This window comes from Marmota marmota, unplaced genomic scaffold, assembly GCF_001458135.2.
Source record: "Marmota marmota marmota unplaced genomic scaffold, marMar, whole genome shotgun sequence".
Lineage (NCBI taxonomy): Eukaryota > Metazoa > Chordata > Mammalia > Rodentia > Sciuridae > Marmota > Marmota marmota.
Window position 1 is genome coordinate 8,448,922 of NW_026000185.1, and position 14,217 is coordinate 8,463,138.

The 14,217-nt window shown below is 53.5% G+C and overlaps 1 protein-coding gene across 8 annotated transcripts in view; it reads right to left on the reverse strand.

Moving 5' to 3' along the window:
• Positions 1 to 3,690: 3,690 nt before the first annotated feature.
• Positions 3,691 to 14,217, reverse strand: part of Rab11fip3 (RAB11 family interacting protein 3) — a 61,614-nt gene continuing 51,087 nt past the window's right edge. For all 8 annotated transcript variants that reach the window (XM_048789488.1, XM_048789487.1, XM_048789486.1 and 5 more), the window contains 8 exons: positions 13,688 to 13,781; positions 12,066 to 12,169; positions 8,262 to 8,402; positions 6,605 to 6,686; positions 5,786 to 5,923; positions 5,527 to 5,682; positions 5,277 to 5,417; positions 3,691 to 5,210 (listed from right to left, as the gene is read on the reverse strand). In XM_048789488.1, the coding sequence (XP_048645445.1) occupies positions 5,097 to 5,210; positions 5,277 to 5,417; positions 5,527 to 5,682; positions 5,786 to 5,923; positions 6,605 to 6,686; positions 8,262 to 8,402; positions 12,066 to 12,169; positions 13,688 to 13,781 (970 nt within the window). In that variant the 3' untranslated portion in view covers positions 3,691 to 5,096. The remainder of the gene's footprint in view (positions 5,211 to 5,276; positions 5,418 to 5,526; positions 5,683 to 5,785; positions 5,924 to 6,604; positions 6,687 to 8,261; positions 8,403 to 12,065; positions 12,170 to 13,687; positions 13,782 to 14,217) is intronic.

The following is a 14,217-nucleotide window of genomic DNA, read 5'->3' on the forward strand; positions in this document are numbered from 1 at the left end:
TCCGCCCGCGCGCCCTGCAGACGTGTTTCGGCCCTGAGGACCCGGGGTCTGGGGTCTTTTGTGAGTCAGAGACCTGCTCCGCCCTAGTGGGGGTCGGCTGCTGTGGAGCTTGGGTCGGGGGTCCGCTGCTGCGGAGCGGGGGTTGGGGGTCGGGCTCGGGCGAGTTCCAGGCGGCTTGGCCCTTTGTTCTCTGCAGCCGGATAGCTGTGAAGGAGGCAGGGAGCAGAAGCTACAGCCAGCAAGTGTAGCTGAAGGTATCTGAGCCTGCCAGGGACCTTGCAGAAGAGGGAGACCAGAAGGATGGCCTACCTGGACCTCGGGAGAGCTGCTGCTTGTGGTCCATTTTTGTAGCAGGATGACGGTGTTTTACCAGTGAGAGAGTGAAGTTTGCTCCATAAAGTCTGAACCCATCACAGTAGGACCTGTAGGTACAAGATCATGCTCCTGGGAGGATATTCATACTTCAGGAGAGCCAGTGAGCCAGAGTTGCGCCATCAGACTCTCCAGATACTTCTCTGGGATACCTGTCCTGATGGGGAGGATGGTGCTTTTGGCAGTCAGGATAGACTCTAGCCTCCTGAGTGCTCTGAGGCGACAGATTTATCTGTTCTGTGATGCTTGTGATAAGGAGGTCACATCCGTCTATTTGGAATCAATCAGCCCCAGGCTGAGGGATAGGCAGTCCACACCAGGGCACCCTGAGGTAGGAGATACACCCACTCCAGGCCAACAGGCTGCCTGGTCAGGGAACTAAGGGGCACTAATGGATACTCTCATGTGACTTGGGCAGGCTCTTGGCTTCTATGTGAGAAGATGGAGTTGTGGGTGGGCTCTCAGTGGCTGTGGGCCCTTTCCCTCCCCAGCCTGTTGGGTACCACCTGGGTAGCTCCCTGGCCAGAGGCTAGCGGCCCAGCCTGCAGAGTAGTTTGTGTCTTGTGGCCTCCTAGCCAGAGAAGCAGCTGAAGGAATGCCTGATGGTTGAGGTTCCTGTTAGCTCACTGTATGGTTTCCTGAGCCAGACTGTGGAGGTGAGGGGAGGACAGGCAAAAGGACTGTCCTCACATGGGAGAAAGCGCATGAGGAGCAATCTTGATACTGTTAAGATGTTGGCTGTGCAAGGAGGGACAGAACAGGGCGCATCTCTGGTCATCTGCATTCATCCTGAGTGTTCTGAGGCACTGCCTCATCAAGTTGACTCTGCTCTGTGCTAGTGAAGTCCTGGCCTGAGGACAACTTAGAAAAGGGGACAGACCTGAGCTGCTGCCACAAGACAGCTGGAGGAGGACTGGAGGCGGCTATCTGCGGAAGCAGCCAGTATCTTCCCCAGATTAGCATGGGGCCCAATATGTGCAGGCTTCTGGGGTCAGCAGTAGTGAGACCCAGATGCCATCAGAATCGAAGTTCTTGGGGTGGGCACTCTGTGAGCCTGATGTGAGGGCATGAGAGATTCTGGTCCCAAGCTCAGATTTGTCCTATCATGACTACCCACTTTGCAGGCCACACAACTGTGTCAAAGAATAAAACCTCACGTAAAGACAACAGAGTTCTTGGCCCTGGCCAATCCCTGCCCTGTGGGCCTTCGGCAAGTGGAAGGACCTAACCAGTCACTCAAACCTGCTGAGCCTGAGCCTTGCCTCTGCTTTTCCAAAGAGAATGGACCAAGACTTGAAAGACTCAAGCAGAGGCTCTGTGCAGCATTAAGAGCTGACCAGAGATATCCTGACCAGCCCACTGCACAGTTGCGGGGAAGGAGTGGCCCCAATCCTTGCAGGACATGCTGGGGTCTCCTAAAGGACTGAAGGCCTTCTCTCCTCCAGGAACATGCTTCAGGTGAGCTCCCAGTGGACCTGGGCCTGCTCCTGCCCACCTGCAGGCCCTTCTCAGCAGCGGTCTCTGGGAACCTCATTTAACAATGGCTCTTATACCCACCTTCCCCACCATGTTCCAAGCGAGTGTTTGTCTTCTTTGAGCTGGACACTCCAGAGGGCCAGCACAGCAATCCCAGTGACTCTTAGTGGGGCCAACTGGACTGTGGACATGGAACTAAGAAGCTGCCAGCCCATGGTGGAGAGGCTCCTGCTCCTAGCTTTCAGGTAGATTGGGGCCCTGCTTTATCAGGCAGATCCCATGGGCAGCCCAGATAGATGGGAGGGCAGACCATACCCCTGCAGGCAGAAACTCAGCCTCTGATGTGTCCATGATCCCAAATTTCTATTTCAGTTCTACCCAAGTGTCCAGGAGTCCTGGGCCAGAGGCTCTGGTACTTGGAGCCCCCCTGTTCACTCTCCCCACTGAGGACAAAGCCCCATTGCACGCCAGGTTATATCCCTTTAAGTTACCAGCTCTGGGAAGAGTGGAAGCTGAGCAGTCAGCAGAACCTAGTGGGGCATGTAGATTAGTGGTTGAGGGCTTGCCTTGCATGTATTAGGCCTGAGTTTGACCCAAAAGAAGAAAAAAAAAAAAAAAGATAAATTCTTATAATGCTTAAGATAACTCAAGAATTTTAACATTCTTGGGGTAGTAATTACAAATCAGTCCTCAGCCTCTCTGAGCCTCAGTTTCTCCATCTGTGTCTGACCAGTGGGCAAGTAGGCAGGTCAGTGTGAGGGTGGTAGAGATTTGCAGGTGTGCCATTTGCTGCTCCAGGGACACCTAGGTTGGGTAGGTGTTTCAAGGGGATATCAGACATGACTGCCTTCCAATCAGACATAGCACTTATTCTCAGAACTCTTGGTGTCTATCCTGGGGCCACAACCTTCAATGTTCTTTGCCTTGGGGTGTTCCTCTCACCACCTGGCATGGCCCTACCCTTTGTTGATCCCTGACAGGCCGCATCTCGGGCATAGGGACACTATGAGACTTGCAATTCAGTGGGGTGTGATACCAGTCTGTGCCTAGAAGGCTTGTTCCTGGAGAGGAACTAAGAAGTTGCAGGAACCATGGGGAGAGCAAGGAATAGGTCCCTTCCCTCCTTCCCAGTCTTCAGGTAGGGACTGAAGCAGATTGACCATAGTTGTGAAGATGGTCACGTGTGCATAAAGCATCTGCAGAAACCCACACTTAGATGGTTCCCTGTTTATAAGCATATGAATAATAAGAATGTCCAAACGCGGGGCTGGGGATGTGGCTGAAGCGGTAACACGCTTGCCTGGCATGCGCGGGGCGCTGGGTTCTATCCTCAGCACCACATAAAAATTAAATAAAGATGTTGTGTCCACCGAAAACTGAAAAGTAAATATTGAAAAAATTCTCTCTTTAAAAAAAAAAAAAGTTCAAATCCTCTCTGTGGAGCCCTCCAAATTCCTTCTTTGGAATAATAAGGAATATGCTGGGGCCTTCACCGGCCTAGGGGTTGAAGAGGCCTAGTGTGGCCTCAGGGGAGGCTTGGGATGCACTCAGGCCACATCTTACCTGGAGAAAATAGCCTGGGGCCTGTCCTACCATGCCCGCCCCTGAGGCAGGGCACTTTTCTAGGGTGAGTTAAAGATCCAGACCCTACCCACAGTGGCTGAGTCCTGGGGGTGGCCCAGCCTGGAGGCCATGCTGTCCTGGAGCATTAGGTAAGGGGAAAGGCTTGGCCAAGCTGCAGAGTCAAGATTTTGTGAGGTCTGACCAATGTCCCCAGACACCTGGGGGAAGTCAGGGCCTGGCCCAGGGACACCCCAGCCCACCACCTGCTGGAGGACAGAGTTTGTGTGTATGGTAACAGCTTTAATCTGTGGTGGCTTGACAAATCGGGCAAGACCCTCCTGGTCTCCCACCCTCCTGCTTCCTGGCAGGAAGAGCCATTTCTCTGGGGAACAGAAGCAGCGTGCAGGTTGGTTGGTGTATCTCCTGGAAGCGTGTCTGCAGCCCCAGCACTGCTGGGGGCCAGCAGGACAGGCCATAGTCATGTCAGGGCTAGGACCTGGGCACAGAGAGGCAGGCTCCAGTACTTATATATTATACATACATATATATATATATATATATTTTATGTGTATACACAGATAGTTTTCTCTCTGTAAAGTATTAAAAAATTGATCAACCTTCAATCTATAAAAAATACCTACTCTACATGATAGAAAAATCTCTCCTCCAAGTTTACATTGATTTACACCCGAGGCTTTCCCCAAAACTGTACAACACGGGGCCACACAAGCTCTAGTGTGGAGGGCCACGTGGAGGCGCAGGGCTGCAGGTGCACAAGGCACGCACTCACTCCCACAGGCTATGGGCCAGCAGCTTGCAAGGAGCCACTGCTCAAGTCCTGGGAAAGCCTGCTTCCCTGCCCTCCTGCACCCTCAGGAAGAACAGCGATTTTAAGTCAGAGCCATGAGGTTTCAGATCCTGGACCGGGGCCCAAAAAATCTGACTTCACCCAAGGCGATGGCAGTCCGCCTAGGGAGGACTGCTCCAGGAGGCCAAGGCAGGCCACACCCAGAGAAGTGGCCCCTGCACCTGGGAGTCAGGACAGCACTGTCCACCATCCACGCAATGAGTTCCAGAGTCGGGATCCCAAGTCCTGACTTCAGAGCAAAGAGTCTCAGTGGGCTCCTGCTCCAGTCCTGGCATAAGAGTCAAGAGTCCCTGAGGGCTACTGCAGCAAGGGTCAGGCCATGGGATGGCTGCACAGCTTGGAGGCCCTTGGGCCTAAAGCTGGATCGAGGTGGCATTTGGCTGGGTGATGTCCTGAGCAGTTGGGGAGGAGAGCACTAGGGGCCTGTGGCTCATAGCCAGACCCTGCACGTGTCAGCCTCACCCACCTGTCCTTCCCACACCACCATGTCCCCTACAGGGGGTCCATCTGGAGCAACCAGGATTGGATGTGTCAGGGCGCTTGTGTGGCTGTCATAGCCCTGGTGGGAAGAGGGGTCTGTCATGAGGGAGTCAGAGGGACTTGTCCCAGCCTGAGACTGCCATGACACTGCACAGAGACTGAGAGGCCCTGCCCCCTCCCTGTCCACTGTGGACTACAGGCTGGGGGCTCTTCTTCTCCCTCCTCGGTACTGCTGTGCACCCTCTGCAGCCCCACTGCCTGGGCGTAGCTCCTCAAGGTGCGAGGGGCTCTCTGGGTGCTGGTGGAGGACTGAGCAGCCAGGCTGGTCTTGGAGGGACTACTTGACCTCCAAGATGGATGGGTTGGTCTCCATGATGGCCACGATGATCCTGTCGATGTAGTCCTGCAGGCGGAGGTTGATCTCCTCTTGCCTCTGGACAGCCTCCATGAGCTGTGGGGAGAGCACAAGTCAGCATGGGACGTGCAGACCATGGGCACGGGTAGGCAGGGCCCTTACCTCGTCACGGGACACCGAGCTGATCTCCGCCGCAAGGGACTCAGAGAAGGCTGTGGAAAAGAGGCTCCGGGCGCCCTGGATGCTGAGGGTGATGATCTGCCCGTTGAGCTCCTCGTTCTGCTCCTTCAGGTTGCGGTTATCCTGGGGACACAGCAGCGTCACATGGGGCCCTGGCCCCTGCAGGGGGCTGGGCTAAGACAGCAGCCTTCCAAAAGCTTCCAGGCAGGGTGGACGGGAGTCCAAGCCATACCTGCTTGAGCCTGCGGACCTCCTGTTCCAGCTCGCTCTCCCTGGTGCGGCTGTTGTACTCCTGCAGGCCCAGGCTGCTACTGCGGCCCCGTCTCTGCTCAGCCTCCAGCCTAAGGAGCTGCAGGTGCTCCAGCTGCTTGCGCAGGTCCTCTATCAGCTGTAAGGCAATCGTGGGCACCGGTTAGCAGCTGAAAGCCATGCATGGGAAGCACACCACATGTGACAGGGCAGGTGGGGAAAGGGACAGTGGCTCTGTTCACCTCCTGGGTTGCCTCCTTGTCTCTCTGGAACTGGTGCCGCTCATGGCTCAGCCTGTCCCCCATCTTCCTCTTGCTCTCCTGCTCTTCACTGAGCCGCAGCGTCAACCCTTCGATCTCATCCAGCAACTTCTGCTTCTCCTATGAAAACAGGCATCATTCATGTGCATGAAGAGCCCACCCCAGACCCGCTCCCAATCCACCCCAGCATAGTGGCCCTAGGATCAATTTCTGCAGAGCTGTGCCTAAGCCTTCAAGGCTGCCCTACCTTAGGGCCAAGGCACACACAGGCCACAATGGCAACTTCTCAAGAGGCAGGGTGAGAAGGACCTTTGTATAGATGGGACCTAAATCATGGCTGTGGGAAGCTCTATCCTGGCACCTCTGGTTCATGCAAGCCAGAGCCCAAGTGATCCTGGAACATCCTCTGGTTTCAGAGCTTTCCAGAGGGCACTCAAGGAGGAAAGACAGGAGGGGAGGGGAGGTGGGGAGCTGTGACACAGACACAGTCTCACCTCTCTGCCTGCATATCTAAGGAGGAGGGCATCCCTTCACTCAGATCCTTGGGAATCTGTGGGCCCCAGGGATCTGAGTCCATGGGAGAGCTGGAGGCCAGGTAAGGTCCAGTGTCTTCCAGAAAAGGGCAGCTCCTCACACAGAACAGGCCAGGTGCTGTCACTCCACAATTGGCAGCAGCTCCCCACTCTAGAGGCCCTGACAGTACATCCTGGCTCCCCTGCTGGTGTCAAGAGCAGAGGGCAGAGGGGCAGCTGGAGTAGGGTGGGGCCTGGACCCCCAGCTGCAGTCGGACCGGGGGCTCACCTCTTCCAGACGCTCAATGTTGGCCTTCAGGCAGGGCGTACAGGACCGCAGCTCACCATTCTCCTCGTCCAGCTGCTGCAGCCTGGAGCATAACAACAGCTTGGACCACTCTCCTGAAAATATACCTCTAAGGGCAGGGAGGGCCCAGTATCTGGAGGAATCCTCCTAGGGGCAGTGGCCAGTCTTGACCCCACACGAACACTCAAGGCTGAAGCTTCTCTGTAGCCCACAAATGCTTCTAAATACTGGGTTTGGAACACTTTAGGTTCACAGAGAAGTTTCAAGCAAAATTAGTGTCTGAAGGGCCTGCTTGCTCCCTTTCCTTCCTGCTGCCACTGCTCATCCTGGGGTACCTTCATCATGGCCCACACTCAGCTGGGCCATTCTTTCTTTCCCCTTTTTTTGGGGGGGTACCAAGAGTTGAACCCTGGATCCTTAACCACTAAAAGCCATGTTCCCAACCCTTTTTTATATTTTATTTAAAGACAGGGTCTTGCTGGCGTTGTTTGAGACCTTGCTAAGTTGCTGAGGCTGGCTTTGAACTCAGGATCCTCCTAACTCAGCCTCCTGAGCTGCTGGGATTACAGGCATGTGCCACCATGCCCGGCTGAGCCATACTTTCAACAAAACCACACATGCTATGGATTTCCCACCAAAGCCCAGAATCCCATCCAAGGACCCCCATGGCATCAGTCCTCATGTCTTATTAGTCCCCTGGTCTGAGTCTCCCTGACTGCCCTGCTTTCTCATGACCCTGACAGTGTGTAGCAGTCCCGGCACATCCCTCACGTTGGGTCTCAAGTTGGTTCTGTCTGATGTTTTCTGGGGCAATGGGTTTGGGAAGACAAGACCCTACCACCATGTAGAGCCCGTCTTGTCACACCATTCCTGACACTCACACGGGTCACTTGGTTTAGGTACAGCTGCTGGGTGTCCCCTCTGCCAGGCTGTTGCTTCCTGCCCACTCTGTTTTAGAGAACCAGTCCCTGAGTGGAGGCCCAGAGTAGGAGGGACCCACACCACCTCCAGGAAGGAGTGTCTAGGGAAACTCTCTAGAATCCTCCGAAAGGAGGGCTGTGTCTTCTCAGATGTTTTTATCAACTGATTGTCTATGCACCATGCTGCACGTCCAGTCTGCACCTGGGGTTGTGCTCCTGCAGGACTGCCGGCTGTGCTGCTCAGGTGGCTCAGCTCTGGCCACTGGGAGATCTTTCAGTTGGCCTAGTGTGCCTCTGACATCACCCATCAGTGGGTGCATGCATGTGCCAGGTCAGTTACCTGCTGGCTCCCCTCTGTAGTATTTGTAAATGTACCAGTAATGACACTGTAAATTCCAAGTGTACACAGAAACAATCCTGTCCATTTCCTTTAACAAAAGATAGGTTTGTCTCTGTTGCCCAGGCTAGCCTGGAGCTTGAGATCTCCCTGCCTTGACTTCCCCAAATTCCTGGGATTCTGGCTGGGGTGTTGTTACAGGGATCTGTGAGTGGGACAGGTCTATAGAAGCTAACATGCTGCAGTCTCTGGATGCATGTTGGAGGCTTTAGAAGAGTTCTAAGGTTCTCCTCTCAGGCTCCCTGTACTCTACAACTAAACTTTTCTGGATCCCTTCCCCTTTCAGGTTGGTGGGTTTCTCTGCTCTGGATGCCTCACCTACCTGGCCTGTAGGTTCTCAATTTCAATGCTCTTCTCTCGCTCCATCCTGCACAGGAGCTCCTTCTGCTTCCGGGCCTCTTCCAGGACCATCTCCTGGGCTCTGAGCTCCTGTTCCTTCAACTGCTCCTCCAGGGCGTTGGCTCTGAATGCAAAGGGGAAGAGACAGTATTTTTCAGACCTCCCAGGTGCCTGTTCCCAGGGCACTGTCCTGACCCTGGCATCTGCTTGCCCTGTAGATCTGATACATGAGGCCTGGGGGAGGGGCCAGAAAGCACCAGAGTCCAAGGGCCACAGCATTCTGCAGCAAATGGACATAATGGCTAAGCACAGACTCCAACAGGGTGAGCATGAGTTCTCACTGCAGCATGGTCAGCTCATGGTGAGGTCCACACCACATTCGGCCAGGTCCAGGACTTGGTGCTGGGCACATCTGGTGCAGAGGCCACAGAGGGGACACAGCTAGAAGGAGTCGCCTCTGGGCTAATCTGGAGACCAGTCCTATGCAGGTCTTGAGACCTGGCCCCTTCCATGACCACCTGCAGGACAGGTTGGACATCTTAGGGAAGCACCAGAGGCCCTGCCCATGCACAGTAAGGCCCATAGCCCCAGTCCTGTCACATGCTTCTCTGATCCTCTTTGGTGGGTGAGAGTGAAGATAGCAAAGGAAGCTTTGGAATATACAGAGAACCAGGTCCCACGGTGGCCAGTCTCAGGCCAAATGCTCTAAGAAAAACCAGAAGTCTGCTGTAGGAGGAGTGGATAAACCTAACTCTTAGAAATTAAAAACAGGGCTGAGGGACCTGGGTTCAATCCCCAGCCCCATTCAGAAAAGGAATAAAAAGAAAATCAAAACAGGAAAAAAAAGTTTTATACTCAATAGAAGAGTTGAGGAAGAAAACCTGAAGATAATACAAAGGAAAAAATGCACAGAAAAACAAAGTCTGAAATTAGGAAAATGAAGAGGACTACTATCATTCAGAGAAAGAAATGAGAAAGAGATGACATGGAGAGAATTCTTGAAGTCCCCAGAAGCTGACAGACACACTGTCCAGAGGCAAAGGCTGAAAACCAGCACAGGTCAGCCAGCTCTGGAGCCAACTGAGCTACAGGAAAACTTGGCTTCCCAGCAGCCTGAGTAGGCAGCTCCCAGGAATCATCATCCTCAGAAGCAAGTAGCACAAGTGGGACCAGAAGCCAAGGAGTAAACAGTGAGCACTGGAGACACAGCAGGCTGTGAAACACCAAGGGCATCCTGCACAGGTGCAGGGAGGGCGGGGGAAAGGGGCACAGAGTAGAAAAAGCTGCACGGGCACAATGCTCCCAGGTCTGAGTACTCAGAGACCCAGAAGGCAGGGGCCTTATACCAGAAAGGGGGCCTCACTATTACCAGGGTGGATGTGAGAGGGTACCCTGGTTCAGGGGGTGGGCAAGTAGAAAGGGTCTCCAGGGAAGGCTCAGGATGTACCCTCTGAGAGGCCACACACCTGAGGCCCCCATTCCCTTCTGCAGCAGTGCTGGCTGGCACTCCACAGGAGAGTGTAGCCTGTTTGGCAGCGTGTACCTGTGCTGTGATAGAAGGCAAGTCCTGACTCAGTGCTCCTGAACAGCAGCAGTCTTTTTTTAAAAAAATATATATATTTTTAGTTGTAGATGGACACAATACCTTTATTTTGTTTATTTTTATGTAGTGATGGGGATCGAACCCAGTGCCTCACGCATGCTAGGCAAGCACTCTACAACTGAGCCTACAACCCAACCCACAGCAGCAGTTTTGAGTTTCTACCTTGCGTGAGTTGTGCTTAGGGAGGGCCTGGGTTACAACATGAGTCCACTGTTCCCTCATGATCACTTGGCTCAAGTGGTTTATGAGGAAACAGGCTCAGAGGGATAGAGTCCTAGCCTGGGGCTCAAGTATAGCTGTGGTTGGCAGCCTGGTAATGGGGTGGCTCAAAGATCCTCTCCCATGGGCCCACAAGAGCCTCTCGGGACACCCTCTTGGGCTCCTGCCCCATCCTGACTGGCTGTACGTCACATCCATTTGCTTTCCTGCTACTGAGCAACAGCTACAGCCACAGTCTTCTAGAGGGAAACTATGTCCAGCAAGATGCCCCTGGCCTGCTCTTCCAATGCAGGCCCTGCCCTTACCCAGGGCCCCTGACCTCCTCTAGCACACACTGTGTCCAAGTCCCAGAGACCACCTGCTATCTTTGAGGCCCTGGCAAATTTGAGCTCTCAGCTTCAAGATTCTTATCTGTGAAAGGGAGATACATCTGCCTTTGGTGAGTGTGAGGGTGAGCGAGGGCCTGCAGAGGATGTGGGCTGCACAGTGACAAGGAGCTACAAGCTCCATACACAGACCAATGCTATGATGGGAATACTTCAAGTGAGTTTCCAGAAACGGGATCTTAAGTTGTGGGGAGCGAGCCACTCTGAATGATTTGTGCCTTCCATCCTGGAGCAGAGAGGCTTTGACCAGTCACTACATCTTGTGGTAACCTGGACATTGCCCCGGTCCAGGAAGTTGAGGGCGTGTTTTCAGACATAGGCGGGTCACCCCTGGAATTGAGCTACACTCATCTATTCCTTTGTAATACTACTCCTTTGCCCTGTTTGGGATAGAATGTTCCATGGAAGCTCCCTTTGTGTGTCCCCCTTCTCTTACTCTGCCTTTGGGTGTGGCCTTCCTAGATGTCAGTCAACCTGCTAACATCAGATATCACAAAGCTAGAATCAACCCCCTGAAACCTGACCCCTTGCTTCATTTGAATGGCTTCTCCTCAATAAAAGGGTTCAGCTGGTGCTCTCTCTCTTTCTGCAGACCCTTAAGGTCAGAGGAGACATCACAGGACCCCAAAGAAAAATCTCTGTCTCTTATGTGATTATTTCATGCAGCCAAGTTCATCTGGAATGACCCTGAGTGTTTTAGTCGTGAGGAACGTGACACCATATTGACAGCCCACTGGCTATAGGTTGACCCTGAGCCAGCCTCCAAGTTCTCCAGAAAACTGACCTAGAAAGGCTCTGGGTAAAATCCACCATGAAAAGATACATCTCTTTGTGGGTTTGTTTTGGAGCTGGAGATAGAACCCAGGGCCTCAAGTGGGCAAAACATCTACTCTGCTCTGTGTTGAGCCATATCCTGGTCCTATTTTGGTGTTTGTTATTGTTGTTTTGCAGTACTGGGAATTGAACCCAGGAATACTCTACCACTGAGCTATGACCCTAGCCCTTTTTATTTTGAGACAGGGTTTTACTAAGTTGTTGAGGCTAGTTTCCAATGTGTGATACTCCTGCCTCAGCCTTCCAAATCACTGGGATTACAGGTATGCAACACTGTGTCCAGCCTTCCTTATGATTTTTTTGGGGGTACTAGAGATTGAAAACAGGAGAACTCCACAATTAAGCAACATCTCCAGTCCTTTTTATTTTTTATTTTGAGACAGGGCCTTGCAAAGTTGCTGAATTTGTGATCCTCCAAGCTTTTAACTTGCAATCCTCCTGCCTCAGCCTCCTGAACTGCTGGAATTACAGGAGTGTGCCACCATACCTGGCCCCTCCTTAGGATTTTAAACTGTGCTCTCCACCTCCAACTGCTCCCTACTAAGCATCACGACCTAGGTCCCTTGATCTTAGTATGCCCTGTGTGTCGAGGCCCTGGACACCTGCTACAGATCACTACAGAACTTCAGGCCGGCAAGTCATGGCCCTTGAGCTATGCACAGGTGCCCATCCAGCAACTCCAGGGATACCTTATGAGGCAGAGAAGGTATGGGTAGGGAACAGAGGGGGCTGCAGGAAGACTCACCTATGCACCAGATGTAGGTTTTCCTGCCGAAGCCGACCATGCTGCTCTCCGGCTGCAGCACTGTCCTTCTCCAGCTCTGACACCCGCCTCTCCAGAAAGACAACCTGGATAACAAAATGATGGCTTGAGGAGCAAGCAGAGGCGGAAGAACTGCACCAGGGGACAGGCTGGGGCAGCACAGGACTTCCACAGCTGTTTATCCACTGGACTTGGGTCTACCTGGTTCCTGGTGACTGCTCCATAATCACCACAGTGCAGCTCCCCCTAGGGCCACGCTCAACTCCATAGCACAAGGACACAGGTCATCATCAGGGGTCCAATGCCTCGGAGCCCTGAGAGCACCCTTCTAAATGGCACATGGGATAGCAAGGCTCAGCTCCCTCTACAAGTGGGGGTCCCTGCTCTGCCAGATATAGCCTATGGAGGAGGTCTGGGTGCCTGGGGACAGAAAGGCCCATTTCTTTCTTTCTTTTCTTTTTTTTTTTTTTTTTTAACTGGGGATTGAACTCAGGGGCACTGGACCACTGAGCCACATCCCCAGCACTACTTTGTATTTTATTTAGAGACAGGGTCTCACTGAGTTGCTTAGCGCTTCACCATTGCTGAGGCTGGCTTTGAACTCGCGATCCTCCTGCCTCAGCCTCACGAGCTGCTGGGATTACAGATGTGTACTATCAAATCCAGCAGCAAGGCCTATTTCTGAAGCCGTCTGTCCCTCAGGGAGCTCACATGATGGGAGATAACACACATGCTCAGGTAGGAGAAGGAATGAAGGTAAGCAGAGGAAGAACTCACAGCAAGGTGCAGAGCTGAAGAGGTGGAGCTTCCATGGAGAAGGGCTACAGAGTCAGGGGGCATGCACAGGACCTGAGGTAGGGTGCAGAGAAGGTTAAGAGGTATGAAGAGGCAGGGAATATGCAGAGGAGGCAGGAAACACACAGAGGTGGTGAGTTGGAGTGCAGAAGGTAAGGTGTGGTACAGAGGAGATTAAGAGCGGTGCAGAAGAGGCAGGGAACATGCAGAGGAGGTGAGGTCAGGTGTAGGAGATGAAGTGGGGTGCAGAGGAGGTGAAGAGGGGGTGCAGAAGAGGCAGGGAACATGCAGAGGAGGCAAGGTCAGGTGCAGGAGATGGCATGCAGAGGAGATGAAGTCAGGTGCAAGAGGCAGGGTACAGTACGTAGCAGTTGCCACCTGCCTGAGGTTCATACTGGTCTTGGAACCAGGGGCCTTGGCCATGGTGAAGCTCCCTGCTCTGCTTGTTCTACTCCACTCTAGGAGAAACCCTTGGGGAAAACAGCCTACTCCTGGTACTGCTGGCTGTGCTTCTCCTCCTGATCCCTGAGCACCCTTGGCCCTGCCTCTACATGCTTGATGAACTGAAACTGTGCGTCCCTTAATGCTACTCCCCCAAACTGACCCACACATGTCCACACAAGCACCTGTGTGCTGCCTGAGACATGGGCATGGAGGTGAATGGCTTCTGCTGCTCAGTCCCATTCTCTTCAGCTGGCTCCACCCATGAACCATCAAAAGCTCTACTTTTACCCCATGGCCACTAAACCCCCGAGGGAACTTACTAGTAACCTATTCCTGGTCCTTAGCCCCCAGTGCCCAAGGCCCACCTTGTCAGCAATGTCTTCCTCTGGACCCTCCACAGGCTCTGGGGGAGGGTCCTCTAAGGCTTCCATGGTCAGGGCCCCCGACTGGTGCAGGTACCTATGGAAAAGAATCAATAGCAGAGGAAAGAAGAGGGAAAACCAAATGACAAGCTCTTCAAACACAAGCACCTGCGTGTCCCTCCGAAAGGCAGACAGCATAGTGGTCACAAGCCTCCCCACCCTGGGGCGGCAGACTCCTGGCCCAGCACTGAGCTAGGGGCTCCCGGCTGTGGCCTTTACCAAAGGGCCAGGAGTGAGCAGGCTGCACTCAGTGGCCTCTGTCCTCCCAGCACTCTCTGGAGCCTGATAGAACAGGACCTCCACGGCAGCTAACGGGAGCAGGGTACTTTGTACTTGGGTGCAATAAAACCTGACGTCACCCACACCAGGACAGGAAGCACGCTTGCCTTGAGCAGGCTGGCAGACACTGACTCTGGCCCTGGGCTCCAGCATGGGCACTGTTGCTCAAGGTTCTCCCTGCAGCAGTGGCAGTG